The following is a 19,688-nucleotide window of genomic DNA, read 5'->3' as shown; positions in this document are numbered from 1 at the left end:
CATCTTGTGCAGGGAGCAGCCACCGGGTTTGTGGACAAATTAAATGAGGACTGGGAGTACGAGAGAAGACACAAGGATGTCTCCAAGGGTTTTGGAAACCCAAACCTGGTTTGGACCGTTTCCCAAGAGGGAAGATCCAGGGAGGGGCAGATCCAAGGGGATAGATCAAGGTTTCAATGTAAGAATGCCTCGCAGATGTTCCGATGTAAAGTGCAGGTGAGAGGGCTGAGCTGCTGGTATCAAGCAGTGATGGCAAAGATGGCAGTGAAAGCCACTGGGCTGAATGAGATGACCTTGATGGCCATGGGGGTCAGGGATATGATTTGAGTTAGCCAAGAGAAAAGGGCTAGGGCCTGAGTCACAACTTCCACAACTATGTGTGCAAGTGCTCTTTGAAAAATGAAGTACCTCATGCCTGCGATTCAGCTGGTGAAGACCCTGGTGTGGTGAGCCTCTCATCCATCCAATGTTGGGCTAGCCAGAGCTCTTGGGGATATGGAGCTGGCTGACCACTGAGCAGACCTACAGGGAGCTTCTGACACCTTAGCCATTGCCCATGGAATATAGCACTGAAAAGTCCCCAGGAAGGCTGCCGGTCTTCCCAACAGGCCTCGTAATGCTATGAACTAAAATGCATTGCTTTCAGTTACACAGTTATCTCTAAGAGTGTCCTGTTAAAAGTATGATTTGCCCCTAGAGGTAATACGTGGATCTGCTAATAATTTATTTGGGACCAATATAGAACAGTAGAAAGAGCCTAGAATTTGTGGTTACAAATCCTAATTGGAGCGGACCGTGTGTTGTTAGTTATGTGACTCTGGGAAAGACAATTAATCTCAGGTATTTTGTCCATAACATGGGAAAAACAGTATTTATCCCACTTGTCATATAATGTTGACTATCAAATGAGAGTGCTCGTGACAGTGTTTTGTAAGCTTTAAGTGCTATAAAAATAATATCTTTAATTTTGAGGAAGTTCATAAAACCAAATTTTACCATAGCACCTTTTGTTTCAAGCTCACAGTAACCTGTGGGGTGGGCAGAGCAAGCATTAATTAATCAGAGTTGTACCTCAATCCCCAAGAACTGGCTAATTATTTCCATTACATACTGGCCTTTATTCGGGTGCTTTTTATACCTACTCATCGCTCAAAACTCATTTCAAGCATCATCTCCTCAGTGTAGCTTTTCCCCGTTGCCCAATAACCCACCCCCTCAGCCCCACTCTTGTCTGTCTTGGTGCTTTTCACTAAATGTTTGTTGTTTGAATGAATAAATGTGTAGAGTGGCTTATTATAGAATGGTAGTTTTCAAACTTTTAAGACGGCAGTCCACCATAAATGTGTGAAAATATGCATGGATGTGTTTTTATTCCCACACATATATTCAAAAAGAAAAGTTCCATGAAACAATACTTACCTTTACTGCACGAGCAGTACGCTGAAATTTTCTCTTCTGTTCTGTATCCTTTTTATTTTTTTAAGAAAATGAGGATTGCAACTGAATTGATTTCGCTGCCCAGACTGATGTATCATGACCCACAATTTGGAAAACACTGTTATGGAATAGGCTGGCAGCTGGGAACCTTGTTCTTTGCAATTGGGCAAGTCACTGGGTTATCTGTGAGGTTTATCCGAGCTGCATCACTCATGCTAATTCTAAAGAATAAAGAAATCGAGGAGGCTGTGGGAACAGGCAAGTCAGCATTATGGCAGCTTGAACATTTACTGCATATTACGTACTTTCAGTTTTTTCTGGCCTCCATGAGGAAGTTGAAATCTAATAAGTGCTTAGGATTTGGGCACTTACTGTTTGAGAAAGATTTGATTTTAGTCACATGTATGTCGTCAAGACTCTGTAGAGATTTGCAAGGGTGACTTTCGAATAAAAGTCAGGTTCCCTCTTGAAAATCCTTGGGCCCCAAATGTTTCAGATGCAGGAGTTTTGGGCATCTGAAAGGAAATGCAATAAGTGTAGTGTGTAATTTTTAATCATCTCCAGTAGAGGCGTGGCCAGCTGCCAGTAACCAAACACATTGATTTGTCTTCAGCAAATGTGTGGATATTCACACTAAATATAAATATTCACATGCATAAAGGCCATAAATGACATCAGCTGAGGTCATTAACAGGCTATGAACACATTTTCAGTTTTCAGAACTTTGGGGGTTTCAGAAAAACCCATAAGGGGTTGTGGAAGTAAAATTTTGTTATCCAGGTATCATGTTTTTCCTTTTCAAAACAACAGGACCCTGTATCCCTTTAGGAGACCAATGTTTGGTTCAGTACCTAACACATAGAAGACACCCAGAAAATATTTGTTGACTGAATGATTGAGACCAACTACAGGTTAAAGAAAACTCCTGTTAGACCAAGCTGCTTTGAGAAAATAGCCCTCTAGTGTTTTTTTTCTTCTGAAGCCCTCTAGTTTCATCCTGTTTCTTATAAATGAATGGAAACCTTATTGCTTCTACTTGGCTCCCTCACAAGTAGCAGAGGAGAGAGATGCTTGTGGATTCTTTTGTTTTTTTTCCCCTTCTTCTTTCAGGCCTTGCATCTGAGGGAAGAAGAGGCAGGCCCACTAGTTTTAGAGAGAGGAGATTGGGTGAAGAGATAAAGATTTTACCCATTTGTTCTGTGTCTAAAAATACCTGTATTCAAAATTGCCCTTTCTTAGCTTCCTTGTGCTAGAAATACTAACTCGATGTAGTAAACAACTCCATGAATGTTTTGATTTTCTTTTGGGGGTAAGGGCGGGTGGCACAGAATGCTTAGTTTGTCAGGAATTGGGGTTTCACAGGCTTAGCTCTACAAAGATCTGGATTCAGATTCTGGCTCTGCCAATCCCTTGGCACATAACGTAAACTCTTTCAACTTCACTTCTCATGTAGAAAATGAGCATAATTCTAACACAGTAACCTCACTGTGTTGTGGTGAGGATTGGAGGCGATCATACATGGAAAGCATTTGTCACAAAACTTTGTTTTTTGTTGTTGTTACTGGTAATAGTGATAATGTTAATCCTCTTCATCATTGTAGTGACTCAGCAAAAGCAAACAGCAAAGACAATCTCCACCATTTTCCTACCTCCCGTTCTTTGATATGGACTGTATTTATCAGGATGGACTAAGTTATGCTCTGGTGACAAATACCTGCCAAATCTCTGAAAGTGAACACCACGAAAGTTCATTTCTGGATCACACAAATTTCCCTGGGGACTCAATGGACTCTCCAGGGCAGTTGTCTGTGCCCTGTTGGCTCTATACTCTAGGCTGTTTTGTTCTGATGGCACCTCCATGGCAACACAGGCTTCCACAGTTGTTGCAACAGAGGAAGAGAGGCCTTGGGGATTCTTACGCTGATTCTTAAGTGCTTCCACCTTTGAAGGGACTTGTGTCCCTTCCAGCCCCATGTTCTTGGATAAAGCAAGTTATAGGGCTCTGCCTTACTTCAAAGCAGTGGGGAAGGACAGTCCCACCATGTGGAAAGGAGAACTGGAAATATTGGAGAGAGGCACTAACATCGATCACATAGACATTTGGCCTTTTCTCGTTCTGTCATCAATTGCTATGGCAAGCACAGCTTCAGCACCCCTTCTAACCAGGTAGTTATCCTGAAGCCCCTGCTATATAGAGTGTGGAATTGTCATTGTCACAACAGTTTTTGGGACTCATTGAGCTGGCTCTGTCCTAGACAAGGCAGAGGAAGCAACTGCTGGGCGCTTGGAGTCATACCTCCTGGGCTGGAGCCCCTCACCACCATTGTTTTCCCTGAAACCCTTCCCCCCCAGTGATATTGGATGAGGTGTTAAAATTGAGGGTTCCTCAAGTGGGAGGGCACCTTAGGAACCCTCCTGATTTTCCAAGTATGGAAGCTTAGGCCCAGGCAGTGTGTGTTTGTTTTGTTGCTCATGTTCTGTGGTTTTCCTAGGGTCCCAGCAGCTCATGATTAGCTAGCTCATCGTTATGCCTCCAGCTGGACGGTAGCCTCCTGCCTCTCTGTCTGGTGGTTTTCTGCTGTCTACTTCCTCCATGATTGTGAAAATTAGAAATGAAGCTTCAACCTAAGATTTGTTCTACTGATGAAAATAATTGCCATGGAATAAAATTTTTGAAATTCACTGTTCTAAACCATAGTAAGCAGAAGAGAGAATAGTCCAGCAGTGGCTTTCTAAAGACTACCCTTTTCTTGGTGTGGCTCCATCTTCTATACAGAATGTGTTTGCTTTCTTACCCTATAGTGGAGTCATAATTGTCATGTTTTCCATGCCCTGAGGGAAGTCAAACTGCAGTGATCCCGCTCCACAATTCTGGTCACTGGCTCTTAGTAGAAGCCTCTGTGCCTGTTTTCTACAAGGTACCTTAGACCCAAGGGAAGGGCATCTCTTACTGCACCATACAGATTCTGAGGCCTCACTTGGATCATGTCTTATGAGGGAAACGGCTGCTCACTTGGACCCTAAATGATTGCAGTTCCAGGTCAGGGAACTTGGATTTCCAGTTTGCCAATAAGTGGTGGTCCTTAGCTGTTCCCTCTCAGTAGATCGGAGGCTACAGCTGATCTCGCCTGCTGCACCTTAAGTGTTTCCACGAGTTGGGATTTTCTACCCCAAAGTCAGAAGACACTGATTATCTCTGGGGCCTCAGATTTGGATCTGATAAATTGAAAGGACAAAGGTGGCCACCTTGGTCCCACCAATACTAATAGCAGTGACAACGAGGCTGCTGATGACGGGCAAAGAACGCAGGCACAAGGGCAGATCTGTTCAGTTGTGTGTAAATGGTATTTTTTTCCCTGTGAAATCTCAATACCTCCCTTAGGACATTGCAGTGGAGATTTCTGAGCCACTCTCCTTTGATATTTACTTGTTGGGGATTTTACTCTTGAGAAATCACTGTGGCAACAGAACCATTTTGCCTCCATGAAGACGATGTCAAAGTCTTAAAATTCAGGACATTTTAAGGCAGGATTCCAACCTCATTACTGCTAGAATAAGATTCATCCAAGGTGGAAGCGTCCTTTCTTAGAACTCAAATCTGTCTCAGAATGGTTTTTCTTTCCCCTTTGTTTTAGAAGCTAAGCAATTACTTTTTTTTTTTTTTAAGGAAAAAAGAAATTGTGCTAATGCACAAAACTCTCTTTTTCTCCTTTCATTTATTTGAAATTGAACTTAACAAAGTCAGTTCCGAGCGAGCACTATATATGAGTAATGCTTTTTGTCCATAAAAGAGCATTGACTCAAATGGTACGGGATTGCTGATTCTCTCTGCTTTGTGTGAGCGTCCATGATGACAGAGTGCTCATGTCAGAGTGTATAATGAAACTATAAATTGTTTTCATGAACGCTCTGAATTTGGTCTTTTACGGGGCAAATTCCAAAGGTATTTAGTGCCACATTTCACATATGTGAATAACACCAGACCGTGCAGTATAGCCAATAAAAGTCATGAAGTTCCCGTCAGGCTCACACTGGCCATGTGGTGGGTGATTGTCAGGTGAGGGTGCTTCACAGTCGGGGGAATGGGGAGAAGGAGGATGGAGACATCCTGTAACTCTGAGGAAAAGTTCCAGCAAGGTATATTGGACTGTTTGGGGATAATTCAAAGTGTGGCTAAAATAGTTAACTCATAAAATTAGTCTCTGTGTGGTGGGTGCCTGCATTGGAATCATGGAAGTTGTACATGTCTTGGCCACATTGGTGAACAAAAATTCTCAAGTGAGAAAATGTTTTCTGGGTTGCGTGGGCAGGTGCAATCTATTGCAGTGATTTATGGTTCAATTACATTATTTTTAATAACATATTTTGTATTTTTTTAATTATAAAAGCCATATGGGTTTATTCTAGAAAATTTAGGAAACACACAAAAGCATAAAGAACAAAATTAAAAACAACAACATGTAAATCATTTTGCTACCAAGAGCTAATTGTTAATAATATACAAAATTTTTATTAAATATCTTTGTATATCATTTTGTGAAATTTCACATAATCTTACCTGGATATATAAATCCTTCTTAAAACAAAATTGGGATCTAGCTACCTATTTATTTATCTATGTAATTTTTTAAAAGTATTCCACTTTTTTACTTATTTGTCAGTTAAATTATTTTATCTGTCCCAGTTTGCCAAAGCTCGTGAACATCCAAGATTTGGGTTTTGTCATGAGGAGAATACATCAAGTGCATATGTCAGTTACTGACAAATGTCTCTGGATATAAGATTTCTAAAAACAAACAAACAAACAAACAAAAGGCAACAGAACAAAACAAAAAAACAACCCTGTAGTGTGTGTTAAATCCAGTACGTTAAGTGGGGGCCTGTTGATGTTTTGACCAGTCACTTGGATTTGTTTGTTTTGCAGTACCTGGTGTGTAAAAGGAAACTGGAGAGTAAAAAGGAAGCCCTGCTAATCCTCTCCAAGGAGCTGGACACATGCCAGCAGGAAAGGGACCAGTACAAACTCATGGCCAATCAGCTTCGAGAACGCCACCAGTCCCTGAAGAAGAAATACCGGGAGCTGATCGTACGTGTTACAACGTCACGGTGACATTCCTGTTCCCTCATTAAGATAGCAGGGCATTTTAACATGCTGTTACTGCAAAAAAAGGGTTGAATTCAAACAGTTCCAAAGTGGAAAAATTAAGAAGTGAAAGTGCTCACCCCTATTTCCTCCGCAACCCGGCCGTCCCACTCGCTAGTCGGTACAATTATGGATCCAGACTGCTAGCTGGGGCACCTGTGAAATAACACATGTACCTAGGTGTTTGTGTGTGCCCATTTAGTGATTTATTTATTCATATGGAGTATTTTTAAGAGGATTTGTATTATAAATCTACGCTGTCTAGTATAGAAGCCACTAGCTATGTGTGGTTAAATTTCACTTTAAATTAATTAGAATTAAATAGAATTGAAAACTCAGTTCTTCCATCTCATCCCATTTCATGGGCTCAGTTCTATAGGTGGCTGGTGGCAACCATACTGGATTGCGTTGCTAAGGCATATTTCCATGGTGGCTGCTCTGTTGGACAGTTAGATCCAGGACATTTCCATCATTGCAGAGGTCTGTTGGACCGCACTGTATAAATGTTCTAAAACTTGCTCTTTTCACTCAACACGTTCTTTTGTCCATTTCTCTAGGCAATACATACAAATTTAGTTCACTTTTAAAAAACAGTTGCATAGCAATATTTCCATACTTTTTTTTAACCTTTCCCTTATCCTGGGCATTTAGGTTTTCTCTAAGTTTTCATATAGCAAGATTTTTAAGGATGCAAATTATACCTCAATGGAAGACACCAAGGGCAGTGCTATTTTGCATGGTTGCTTTTTTTTTCCCTTACTGATACAACTTCTTTTTTTTAAGTGCTGCCAGTATTACTAACATTTAACCATTTGTACTGGGATCATTGAGCTGTCCTGGAACAGCAATTGAGTAGATAGATTCCTCGGGTTAAAATAGTGTTGACTTATCTACGGACAGCATTACCCAGAAGAGTACCGGTTTGAGCATTTGTATTCCCAGATGGTACACAGGTGGAGGAGCTGAATCCTTTTCAGATAAAAATTCTCTTCTAGGACTGGAAGTTCTCAGTTAATTTTCTTTTGAGCATATCCTTTCCTCACCCCCACCCCCCAAATTGTTCTGCCCATAAAGAAAACTCGAGTGTGTGTGTGTGTGTGTGTGTGTGTGTGTGTGTGTGTCCCCACTACTATTCCTTTGGATCTAACTAGTTAAAAGAGGAACTCAACTCAAACCAAATGAAATATTGTTTAAGTTTCAGCTCAGCTCAAAAATGATTTTGATAAATCCAGTTGGTTTATTTTAAAATGTTTTGGGTTTGCATAGTTTTAGGAAATATATAGGTTTGGTCCTAAATGGAACTGATTCCTTTGAGGTTTTTCCAAAATAACTCTGGTTCAGTTTATAGTTAATTTTCTAAGAGTGTATTTGAGCTTGATTCAGCACATTGCTGGTTGCTGGGGCTGGGAGTGGGGAGGGTCTGGACTTAGTTCCTAGTTTGGTTCAATTCCTTAAATCTAAGCACATTTTTTTTTTCTTAAGTAAAATGTTGTGTTTTTTTTTGTGTTTTTTTTTTTTTTGTAGGATGGAGATCCGTCACTTCCTCCTGAAATGAGGAGACAGGTAAGACTTAATCCTGATCTTTGATAATGCTCAGATTGTTCGTATTGATGTCTTACAACAATCAGGGGGATCATAGAAACCCCACAATATGTAGAGAAATCTTTTCTTTTCCAGAATCCTTTTGTACTACTGTGGGGGAGTGAGTGGTGGGGAAATAAATACTGATGGCAAAGAGCAGTTGAGGTGGGGTGAAGGGTGAAAGAAACCCAGTGAAGTCCAAAAGCGTAGAGGAGGGCACCCCGGTTGAGTGCATTTCCTTTCTTGTTGGGAATTTTGTTGGGAAACCATGCGTAGAGGCTATAGTACTTTAGCTTGCTGCTCCATGGATTGATACTGTTTTGCCATTTAGCTTCTGCCACTTAAGACTTTAAAAAAATTTTTGTATTTTATTAATTTATACTTTAGTATAGTTGCATACAGTATTATATTAATTTCAGGTATAAAACATAGTGATTTGATATTTATATACCTTAGGATGTGATCACCACAATGTCTAGTAACCATCTGTCACTGTACAAAGTTATTACAATGTTATTGGCTAAATTCCCTGTGCTGTACACTACATCCCCATGACTTATTTATTTTATAACTGACAGTTTATACCTCTTATTCCCCTTCACCTTTTTCACCCATCCCTCCAGCCCCCTCCCCTCTGGCAATCATCAGTTTGTTCTCTATTTCTATGAGTCTTTGTTTTGCTCATTTGTTTGTTTGTTTGTTTGAAGATTCCACATATAAGTGAAATCATTTGGTATTTGTCTTTCTCTGTCTGACTTCTTTCACTGAGCATAATACCCTCTGTGTCCATCTGTGTTGTTGCAAATGGTAAGACTTAATTTTCTTTTTCTTCCACTGTGTGTATGTGTGTGTGTGTGTGTGTGTGTGTATGTGTGTGTGTGTGTGTATCTCACATCTTTTTTATTGATTCATCTACCGATGGACACCAATCACTTCAGACTTAAAAGCCATATTACCAGCAAAACTCACAAGCTATTTATATTGTTTTCTTCAAAATGGTAACCAACATTGTTCACTGAGGAATCCAATTTTTACCCACAGATTTTAGATGCCCATTTTTATCAATGAACAAACCCTTGTTGATCTGTTTCTGGACTTTCTGTTCTATTCCATTGAACTTCCTGTATAGTCCTGTGGTTGTACCATATTATTCTGGTTTTACTTTATAACACTTTTGACATCTGTATGGGCTTCTCTTCTTCCCTTTGCTTTTCCTTTTCAGGAAGATAAAACTTACATTTTATCATTAATGTCTAAATATTGCGCTGCTTAATCTGAAATTGTTAGGTACCTTTGTTTTTGGTGGCTATGAGCAATCATCTTTGCCGAGATTGTTAGTATTCATGAAAGAGTTTTATAGTGTAAGTGAATTCACATTCTGTGACTTTATAATAAAAAATTTACATTGACTGAAGAGAATCTGATGATATTCCAGTAAGTCTGTCTAGCTGTATTCTTACAGCTCTAAAAAAAAAAAAAAAAAAGTTCAATGTCCTAAGCATTGGCTTTGTAGCTTTTAATATAGCATTGGGTTTCTGTCCTTTTAGGATTTCGTGTGGAGGTGTGAGCTTGCACCCTTCCTGCCTGAGTTGGGACCACTGACTTGCTGCATGAGATAGGATGTGTTGGGTCCAACAGACAAAAATTCTAAACTGCTTAAGCAATAAAGGAATCAATGATCTTCCATAACTAGAAATTCAAAGGTAGTTCAGTCTTTGATTGCTATAGTCATCATGTACTGGTTCTCTCCACTGTGTCACACTTAGCAAATAAAAATACAAACAAAAACACAGGACACCCAAGTGAAGTTGAATTTCAGACAGACAATTAATACTTTTCAGTTTAAAAGTATGTCCCATGCAACATTAGGGACATAGTTATGCTAAAAGATTATTCATTGTTTATCTGAAATTCAGATTGAACTTGGCATCCTATATTTTATCTGACCAGTCTATCACTGTGCCAATTTTAATGTCAGCTTCCTTTTAAACTTAGCATAAGCTTTCTTCTAATGATGATGCCCCTAAGCAGGAGAGCCAGAAAACCCAGCCAGGGAGTATAAATCCTTCCCTCCAGTCTGATTGGGCCAGTGTATGACATATTCCCATTCCTGGTCTACTGACATTCACCAGGAGAGTACTATATGAGGTGTGATCAAACAATATGGTGAATGTTTAAATTAAAAAAAAGATATTACAGTAAAAGACACATTGCCATTAATCCCCCTCAAAATACTCCTGCCTCGCTTTGAACACACTTATCCCTCCTTCTTGCCACTTTCTGAAGCAGTTCTGGAAGTCCTCTTTTGTGAGTATCTTTAGCTGCGCTGTCGTGGCTGCCTCCATGTCCTGAATCATTTTGACTTTGAGGAAGAACCAGAAGTCGCACCATGCCAGATCCAGTGAATAAGGTGTGTGAGGACACACCAAAATGTTTTTATTTGACAGAAATTGCCATACCAGAAGCGATGTGTGACACGGAGTGTTATAATGATGGAAGATGATATAACGTACACGTTAAAACACACCTTCTCTCAACCATAGCTCACATCTGACTGATTGCACCAAACAAGTTGAAATTTGTCACACACTGCTACTAAGGTACAACATGCCACTTCCCATATTGAAGGTCCCTGTTTTTCCGTTGGATGGCACTTTGCAACAGCATTCACCATATTTTGTGATCACAATGGAAACGCTCCATGTCACACATTGCTCCTGGTACAGCAATTTTTGTCAAATAAAAATATTATGATATGTCCTCATCCACCTTATTCACCGGATCTGGCACCATGCGACTTCTGGCTCTTCCCCAAAATCAACATGATTCAGGACATTGAGGCAGCATGACAGCACAGCTAAAGACACTCACAAAAGAAGACTTCCAGAACTGCTTCAGAAAGTGACAAGAACAATGGGATAAGTGTGCTCAAAGTGACGGGCAATATTTTGAGGGAGATCAATGGTAATGTGTCTTCTACTGTAATAAATTTTTTTATTTAAACATTCACTGTGTTTTATGATCACACCTCGTACATAAACTGTCTTAGATTAATCATCTGGGATGCAAGGGCTGTTAGGGAGCCAGCAATGACACCCACTGAACTACTTGTGTGTCCTTGGGAAGGTTCCTCTGGTGTCTAAGTCTCAGCCTTCTTATCCATAAAATGGGAATAAATATGGTGTCCAACGTATGTGTGGCTGTAAGAAACAAAGGAGGTAATATAAGTAGAGTCCTCAGTATAATACCTGGCACAGAGTGAGCATCAATAAATATTTATCATCCCTCTTCCTCCTCACCATTCCTTTATTCAAAAATCAGTTGTATGTTAGTATGCCTTTATCAAGATCCTTTTGGTTACACGTGGCAGCTTGAGGTTACACTTGGCAGCTTGGGCAGAGAGGAGGTTCCCGGCTCATAGGGCCTCAGAAGGGTTGGTTGAGCAGCCACCGTGGGAGGCAGAAATGCAGCCAGGCCTCAGGAACAGCTACCACCAGGACTCAGGTGTCCCAGACCCCTCCTCTGCCCCAGCATCCTCTGTATCAGCCATAATTTCTTTCTGTGGACTTGCTTTCTCTGAAGAATGGGAAACATGGCTGCCAACTGCGCAAGGGCTACTGACGTCACATCTTTGATCGCTAGAAATTGCTCCCCGAGTCCTAGGGCCAGGCTCAGGGTCAGTTGGGCATGGCCAGGCATCCTATAGATACAAGGCAGCCTCTACTATTGTCATGTTGAAGGGGTGGTGGGTAGACAGTGTTATAATAATCTGCTCAACATGCTTTCTTAAGACAGTCTTAGCATGACAAAGAATAACGATGGCAGCCAGTGTTTCTGCATATTCACTCTTGCAGTGTGCCAGACCCTCTCCCAAGCATTATCTGTGGACGATCTCATTTAATTCTCACACAACCATGTGAGGTAGGTGCTATTATTATTATTGCCCTCTGACAAGTGAGGAAGCTGAGGCATATGGAGGTCAAGGGAATTACCCAAGGGAAATGACATAATTAATTGGCGATGGAGGCAGAGAGTGAACCCCTGCAAGTCCACAGACTCATGCTCAGAACCAACATAACTCAGAAAGTACTTATTGGGCATCTTATGGGTGTCCTGTGCTAGTTTAGACAGTAGGGGCACAGAAGTGGAAAAAAGTCAGACCCAAATCTTGGGCTTGTGGAACTTGCACTGTAGTTAGGTTGACCATCCCTTCTGTTTGCCCAGGATTGTCTCCATATGCACCTCTCTCCAAAATGTCTTGGTTTAGATCATAAATAATATTGTTATCTTAATTCTAGTAGGGATGCTATGAACAGACAGCAAACAAAATAATTAAAATATGTGGGATGTTAAGTGGTAATCGATGATACAGAGAGAAAATATATAGCCCAAAACAAACCAGCACAAGATCCTGGCTTAGTAGTGGAAGAAATGTCTTGATAATTAGTGAAGGAAAATAGTTCCAGGATTTGGAAAAATGAAGAACCTTACCTGTTTTAAATATGTATTTTTAAATATGTTGTTTACCTTTAGTTGGTTAATTTGTTTAAGTATGTGATTGGGTTTGGGGCATCCTAACACCTTATGTGCCGGCTTCATGAACTCATTGTGGGGAGGAAAATGCACTATTACATTTTTAAGCGCTGGTTACAATGAAACTTTCCATTTAGTAGACAGCTTTGGTCTACATGTGCCAGTATTAGAAGGGAAAGGCATAATTATTTTACAGGAAGCGGATAGAAGCATGCACCCTGACCTAGTGTACCTTGTGTGAGCAGAAGGCACTGGAACAAGAACCAGCTGCCGGGTGAACAGATGGGACATGAAGGTCACAAGATCAATCTATTGGAAAAGAAGAAGATGCCGAATAGAACATCTTGTGCCCATTGGCCTTGTATCTGTGGCTTCCATTTCTTGACGCAGAAGAAAGAATTTCTATGGTCTCTCCTTACTGGACTCTTCCCCCATTCGTTTCTCAACGCAGGAAGAGACAGCTGTGCTTACTCTGTTATAGACTGAAGGTTTGTGTCCACCTTTTCCCCTCCCCTCCCAGTTCACATGCTGAAACTCTACTCCTCCTCCCCACCCCATGTGATGATATTAGGAGGTGAGGTCTCTGGGAGCTAGTTAGGATTAGATGAGGTCATGAGGGTGGAGCTCTCATGATTGGCAGTGCTACCCTCCAAGGGTCATGAGAGAGCTTGCTTTCTCTGCCCTGCTCTCTTCCATGTGAGGACGATGGGAAGTCTAGAACCTGGAAGAGGGCCCTCACTAAAACCTGACTAAAACCCTCGTCTCAGATTTCTACAACTGTGAGAAATGTCTGTTGTTTATAAGCCACCCAGTTGATAGTATTTTGTGACAGTTGCTCAAGCTGACTAAGATACACTTCTTGTTGGGCTTTCTTCTTGTTTCACTTCCATTTCTCTGGACCAGTGGTTCTTACACTCTTGTGAATCAAAGATACATTTGAGAATCTGATGAAAGCCATGGGCCTTTCTTTGCTCCAGAAATGGTACATGTACTCACCCACAAAAATTTGCATGTAATTGTATAGATTCACAGACTCTCTGCAGCCCATCCATGGATCCTTGGGGTTCTTTGGACTGCGTTTAAGAGCTGCTACTCTAAATGTGTTGAGGGTTCTTCTCAGATATAAGTAGAAACAATACCACATTCTCCATCTTTGTAGTGCTTTGTGCTTTTCAGAGAACATGTATGTGTGCGTGGCTGGCTGGCTGGCTGGCTGGCTGGCTGGCTGGCTGGCTGCAATCTCCCAACTATCTTCTGAGGTCACACTGGCAAGTTATGTCTTTCATAAAGTTTCAAAGGCATGTCATGGGCATCATGGATTCAAATTTAGCACTTCCACCTGCTCGCTGGGTGATCTTGTGTAACCTTTCTGAGAATAAATTTCCTTTTCTTCAAAATGAGCATAAAAATGAGACATATGCATAAAGTTCTTACGAGGAATTGGTGTGATAATGCTTACTTATAATGCTCACTGCCTTGTAACAGGTGAATGTTCCATGGTGAGTGCAAAAATGGATTGCCTGTTTTAGAAATTTTTCCTGTGACTTGTCCAAAGTCACACAGCAGGTTAATACAGCAGGACTAGAATCCTATCTTGTGGTACAGCTTTCGCGATCAGGCGTTTTGTTCTAGATTGAATTCTTAGAATGTCTGAGTGGAGAGGAAGCATAATCAATACGTAGTGCAACCTATTTGGCAAGGCCAAACATTAAGTGCTTTATTCAAAGCCATCTGCCTAGACGTGATGGAGAACCCGAGACTGAGTTAGGAATTTTTACCTAATAACTGGCCATAAATTTTGCCTACTTTTTTTTCTTTTGTCTCCTCCTCAGAGGACAGACCAGAACTTTCATGTTTGTAGTTCTAGAAATAGAGTTGTCAAGGCTTTTAGGACTTAGAATCCTTTTCAAAACAACTCCATTTCCAATGGCAAATCATCCGTTAAAGAAACTGTGAAGAAATCATGACAGTAGTGATTGAGCTAATAGCTTCTCGTGGGACATGGAAATGAAAATTTCTTCTTGAGACTCCAGGCAGAACTGTACACAGAACACCTCTTCGCAGCAGAGGTTACCAGAAGATCTCAAACGACACTTTAAATATTTTTCTTTGGCTAAACAAGCAGTTCCTCCAAAGGAGACAAAGGGGAATTTAAATTATCTGGGTTAATCTTCTTATAAGGTGGGGTTTTTGAGGGGTCACTGCAGCACATTTTCCCACGCAGACTCCTCCTTGAGTAAACAATCAGACCCCTCTTTGTCTTTTTCAGTTTTGATTTCCAGCAGACCTACCATGGGAGGCATTGCTCCTGGTCCAGGAGGGAGCCTCTGCTTTTTTTCCTTAAAATGTGATGGCTTATTTAGACGGTGACATGCGCCAGGATGACAACCCTGGAGAAATCAGAGCGTAGAGTGGCCCTTTGTGCTATGGGAGGGAACCTTTTACTTCAGTAGAAAAGTCTTCTTGGTCAATCCTATTGAAGTCCCCAGTGACTGCAAATTAGAGTAACTTTGCATCTGTGTCCTGGTTTGGTGCTCAGAACCTCAAACTTCCTTCAAAGGTCTTGAGTGCTTTGAGAGGTTTCTTTCATCACACTTTGAACAGTACCATTTTACTGTCACATCAGGGAAACTGGGAAGACATCCAGGGTCCAGCCTGTGGGAAATCTCCCAAAACATAACAGTAACTTCCTTCTGAACACTAATGCCTCTTGCCACACAGGCCCTTTGAATCCTTGCAACAATTCTGTGAGGAAGGTGAGAGCACCCCCCTCTCTTGCCCCCCCCCCCCCCCACATTTTATAGATGAGGAGATTTAAGCTCAATGAATCTAAAGAATTTGTGAGCTGTTAAGGGAGCCACTAAGTGGCAGATGCAGAATCATAATGACCAAGATTAAGCAAACATTTATTTAAATAGCAACCTCCCAAACCTATTGAAGAGTGTTTGCCTGTGGGCTAGAAATGCATTCATTTGCAAGTGTGTGTTTTGAGATTATGAGGTGGGAGTAGGCTGCTGAGGCCTCCCTGCACAGCCGAAATATATATAGGGAATAAGCTCTCCAGTGGTTGTTTTTGGTAAATCAGAAAGCCGTCGCTGTAGCCGAGGTCATCATTTTGGCAGTTGCTATGAATAGGGGCCCTTGCTCAGCAAAGCTAGTTTCACTATAGGAGTCGCCACCGACCAAAGCAGTGGAGTAGAAATTGCAATTAAATTCGCTATCAATCACACCTCTCAGTCACACTCATGTTTCATCACGCATTTTTTATGTGTGTGTGGCCTTTTTTACATATTCTTCCTTCATCTAGTACTTTCCCCCATTGAAGGTGTGGTTTTAAGGGGACCAGGGTATCAAACTTTTTAACATCATGTGGCTGAGCAGTGTTTTCTAAATGAGGTCTCTGTCTCTTTCTCTCATACATACTCCTTTTTGCTTACTCTCATCGAGGAAGTGCCTGGGACAACGTTTTACCTGTCTCTGTTATATATTTTTTCCCTTCCATGTTTGAATTCCAGGTTGATGTGTCAGCAAATTGAGAAGTAACGTCCAGGGCTTCCTGGTAACACATCATTTTTACACCATGGCGTAGAGTGACTTTTCCATGGCTAGGTTACTGAAAGGATGGATATGTACTAAATGACAAAGAGTCAGGATGACTGAGGGATTGTTCCTGAATCATGCCCCCCGCCCCCACCCCCGTCTGAATTATATAAGGACTTCAGGTGAAAACAGGTTGCCTGCCTGCCCCTTTCACTCCTCTTTCTAGTGTCTGGGTTAGTGCCAGGTTGGAAGGTTAATCTTAAACTTTTCATCACTTTCTTTCATTTTGTTTTTTTATCCTCTACCCTCTTGGGTTCAATGAATTTAACTCACAAAAGCCAGATGATCAGGAGAAAAATAAAAGCATGCAATTTTATGAGTATTTTACCTGCACGTGAGTTCAGAGAAAATAAGTGAAATTCGAAGAAGTGGTTATAGTCTGGGGCTTTTATTTTAACAAAAGAAAGGGGGTTTGAGCTTCAAGGGATGACAAATTATGGGAAAGTGACTAGGAAACTTATGAGGAAACTGAAGGAAGGGTCATTTTAGTTAGGGCTCTTTACAGTGCCAGCTCTCCATGTCAGGTGATAGCAGTTGCTCTCCTCTTCCTGGTACCAGAGAGGACAGGACACTGTCACAAAGAGAAACGTATCCCCTGCTTGTAGGCAGGAAAAGGGAAGAAAGAGAACTCACTCTGTTGATTCTCGATTGCCTTCAGCTCAACATAATCCTATGACAAAGTGGCATATTTAGGAGTGGTATATTCTTATCCCTCCGTGTCCATCTTTTCATTTCTTACATCATAGAGAAAAGTGGTGTAGCGCGGATCCTCTTCTCCCCATCTCAATGATTTAGGGTTCTTCCGACCAATATCCTGAAATCCCTTTCTTGTGAGCCCGTGTTAGTTACTTGATCATTGAAAACAGGAGTTCTTCACGGTGATTGTCATTGCCAAATACGATATATCGTTTTTTAAGACTCTCCCATCACTTCTTATCAGTTTTTTAAAAAATGTATTGAATCTACAGTGTAAGCGATTCTGACATGTTTTTGTGGCATTATAAGGGAATTGAATGAAACAGTGATAGAAGCAAGAGCTCGAGTTCAGGATACAGTAGGACTTGAAGAAAGATGGGAGAACAGCTCCCTTTTCCCATGTGAGAAATCTGCCTCAGCGAGGATTTCTACAAAAAAGGGGTGCACTGGGGCGAGATACACACTGGTCTCTCAACTCCCAGATCTCTGCCTTCACAGCTATCAGGGTTTGTAGAGAGAATTTCCATGCACCTTACCTTTCCCACAGCAGGGGCTGGCCTTGGCAAAATGCTTCTGCAGACATCAGTTATAACCGGGGATTGAGTTGTTCCCGGACAAAGGAAGGAGTGTCGGCATGGAGAGCTGTAATACACGTTCAGCTGTGGGTCTCCCAGCTGTATTTTTATCAAATCTCTTTTCACTCCCTTCCCCATCCTAATTTTAATAGATACACTTCTTGCCAAAAAGAGTGACTTAAATATATGGATTCTAAAATATATTCCACTATATTCAGCATTCCTCTATGATCAGAGCTAAAATGTCAACCTTTAATGTCGGCCCTGGCTAGATCTGAATATTTAAAAGAGGCTTCTTTTTAAGCCTTTTCATGTTTTCCTATTTATGCTCCTCCGTGCCCTAGAGCTTTAGAGGCAATAATCTCTAGGTTTTGTTTTTGTTGCCTGTGAATCTTTCCCAGCCTTGGATGGTCCGCCACCTTTCCCCTGACATTTCCTTTATGTAAGTGCTGCTGTTCTAAACTGATGGTCGCGGAGTCCTCCATAACACAGAGACAAAACACTCTGCATAGTTGATAAATTATAAGCAGGCCCCGCATGTTAGCTTGATGGATTGTTATAGTGAATACGTGAGTCATGGGTGTTATTTTTGGTCAAAAGAATTGTGTGAACTTTCCTCCTCTATTCTGAGTCCTTTGAAATGTACTACTTTGCTTTTCCTTTTTTTTTTTTTTTGTTCTTCTTTAAGGTATATGTCAAAGAATTAGGTACCATATCAGAATAGTCATTTTCTAGTTTTCAAAGTTATTGTTGTGGAGTTGAGGAGGTGGAAGGACTGAGGAGAAAAGAATTGTGTGTTGACAAGTAATCCAGCCTGTGAAATGTAAAAGAAAATTACAAGTCACCTGCTTTGAAGCTGGGGCACCTCCCCACCCCCAGCCTAGCCTGGGGGTCAGTTTTAAAGCTGGTGTTGATTTACTGAGAACTCACTTGGAGGAGATGCGATGCTGATTGACTATCATTTCGCAACTACTGTAGACACGCCTGACTTTATTTTGCTAGATTTCTTTTCAGCCAAGCTGCAGAGCAAATCATGTCTGACAAGCACATCAGTGGGTCTCCGAATCGTGGTTTCTAAAAGCAGCCCTGTCCTCTGCTTCATGCGTGTATCACTGGAAACTGAGGTATATACCAGGTGCCTGCCCTGCTCTAATGTCTAAATACCAGGGAGTGTCACTGAGCTCAGTGCTGTTCAAAGAGAGGCCCAAGGACCAGTGCCAGGCTGCAAGCTGCTCTTTCTGCACAAGCTAAGTGCGGACATTGAGAGTAAGTGTTCAGAAACTTTGATAGCAATCACACAGCATAATGTTATGTCTGTTGAATCTAACAAACACTTGGGGTCTTGATGTCTTCTTCGGTTCATTTTCCTAGTAATTGATTTTTATTATATTTTGTAAAAGTACTGGTCTGTTACAGGTAGAGGTAGAGAACCAGTCTTTCACCACTGATAGAAGGAGTTGTAACGTTTTAGTTACTGCAGTTCCGTTGGTGAGCCAAGGTCAGGGTCTTCCCACCCACTTGAGGGGCCTGAGCCATTATTAATTCCAAAAGGGAAGGTTCGGGACATTGCAGATTTTTCTTTTTTTGTTTTTGTCTTTTATTAAGTTTTCACTGTTACTCTTGCATGCATTTCTTTCTGAGCATCTCTTCCGCCATTTAAGAAAGGCAGGTTCCTGTGAAGGTGAATTTTGCTGTGTCTCTTGCAGATGGGGTGCTGAGATGCCTGACTGTGTTCAGGCAGCCGCTGGCTCCAGGAGGCGGCCTTCAGCCAGACCAGCCAGCCCTACTGGGGCGGCTCCTCCCTCCCTCCTCTGGGCCAGTCCCTTGGCCTGGGGGCCTGTCCCTCCACTGTTGGGAAGGGATTATGCATTCCGAGTTAAAACCTCGGAAATGTTCTGGAGTTCTGTGGAGGAAAAGCAGAGGTTGCCCACTTGTGATGGTTTCTGTTAAGGAGGGAGAGCCACGGGATGGAGGGGAGGAACCAGGCAAAGAAAATCAAGACTTGAGTTACCTCTCCGCTCTACTGCAGTATCTGGGATCGGTCTGCCCCTCCTCTCCACAGTGGCAGTCTTGCAATGCCATGCGGGAGAAGAAGAGAAGGAGGCCAGGTGCCTTTCCCACCA

General features: G+C 41.6%; 1 protein-coding gene across 3 annotated transcripts in view; it reads left to right on the top strand.

The window, feature by feature from the left end:
* The window catches only part of CCDC149 (coiled-coil domain containing 149), a 98,498-nt gene that overhangs the window by 24,342 nt on the left and 54,468 nt on the right, over window positions 1–19,688 (top strand). For all 3 annotated transcript variants that reach the window (XM_074321903.1, XM_074321918.1, XM_074321912.1), the window contains exons 2-3: window positions 6,362–6,523; window positions 8,105–8,143. In XM_074321903.1, coding sequence (XP_074178004.1) covers window positions 6,362–6,523; window positions 8,105–8,143 — 201 coding nt within the window. The remainder of the gene's footprint in view (window positions 1–6,361; window positions 6,524–8,104; window positions 8,144–19,688) is intronic.

This window comes from Rhinolophus sinicus, linkage group LG02, assembly GCF_036562045.2.
Source record: "Rhinolophus sinicus isolate RSC01 linkage group LG02, ASM3656204v1, whole genome shotgun sequence".
NCBI lineage: Eukaryota > Metazoa > Chordata > Mammalia > Chiroptera > Rhinolophidae > Rhinolophus > Rhinolophus sinicus.
This window is presented reverse-complemented; position numbering and strand designations above follow the sequence as displayed.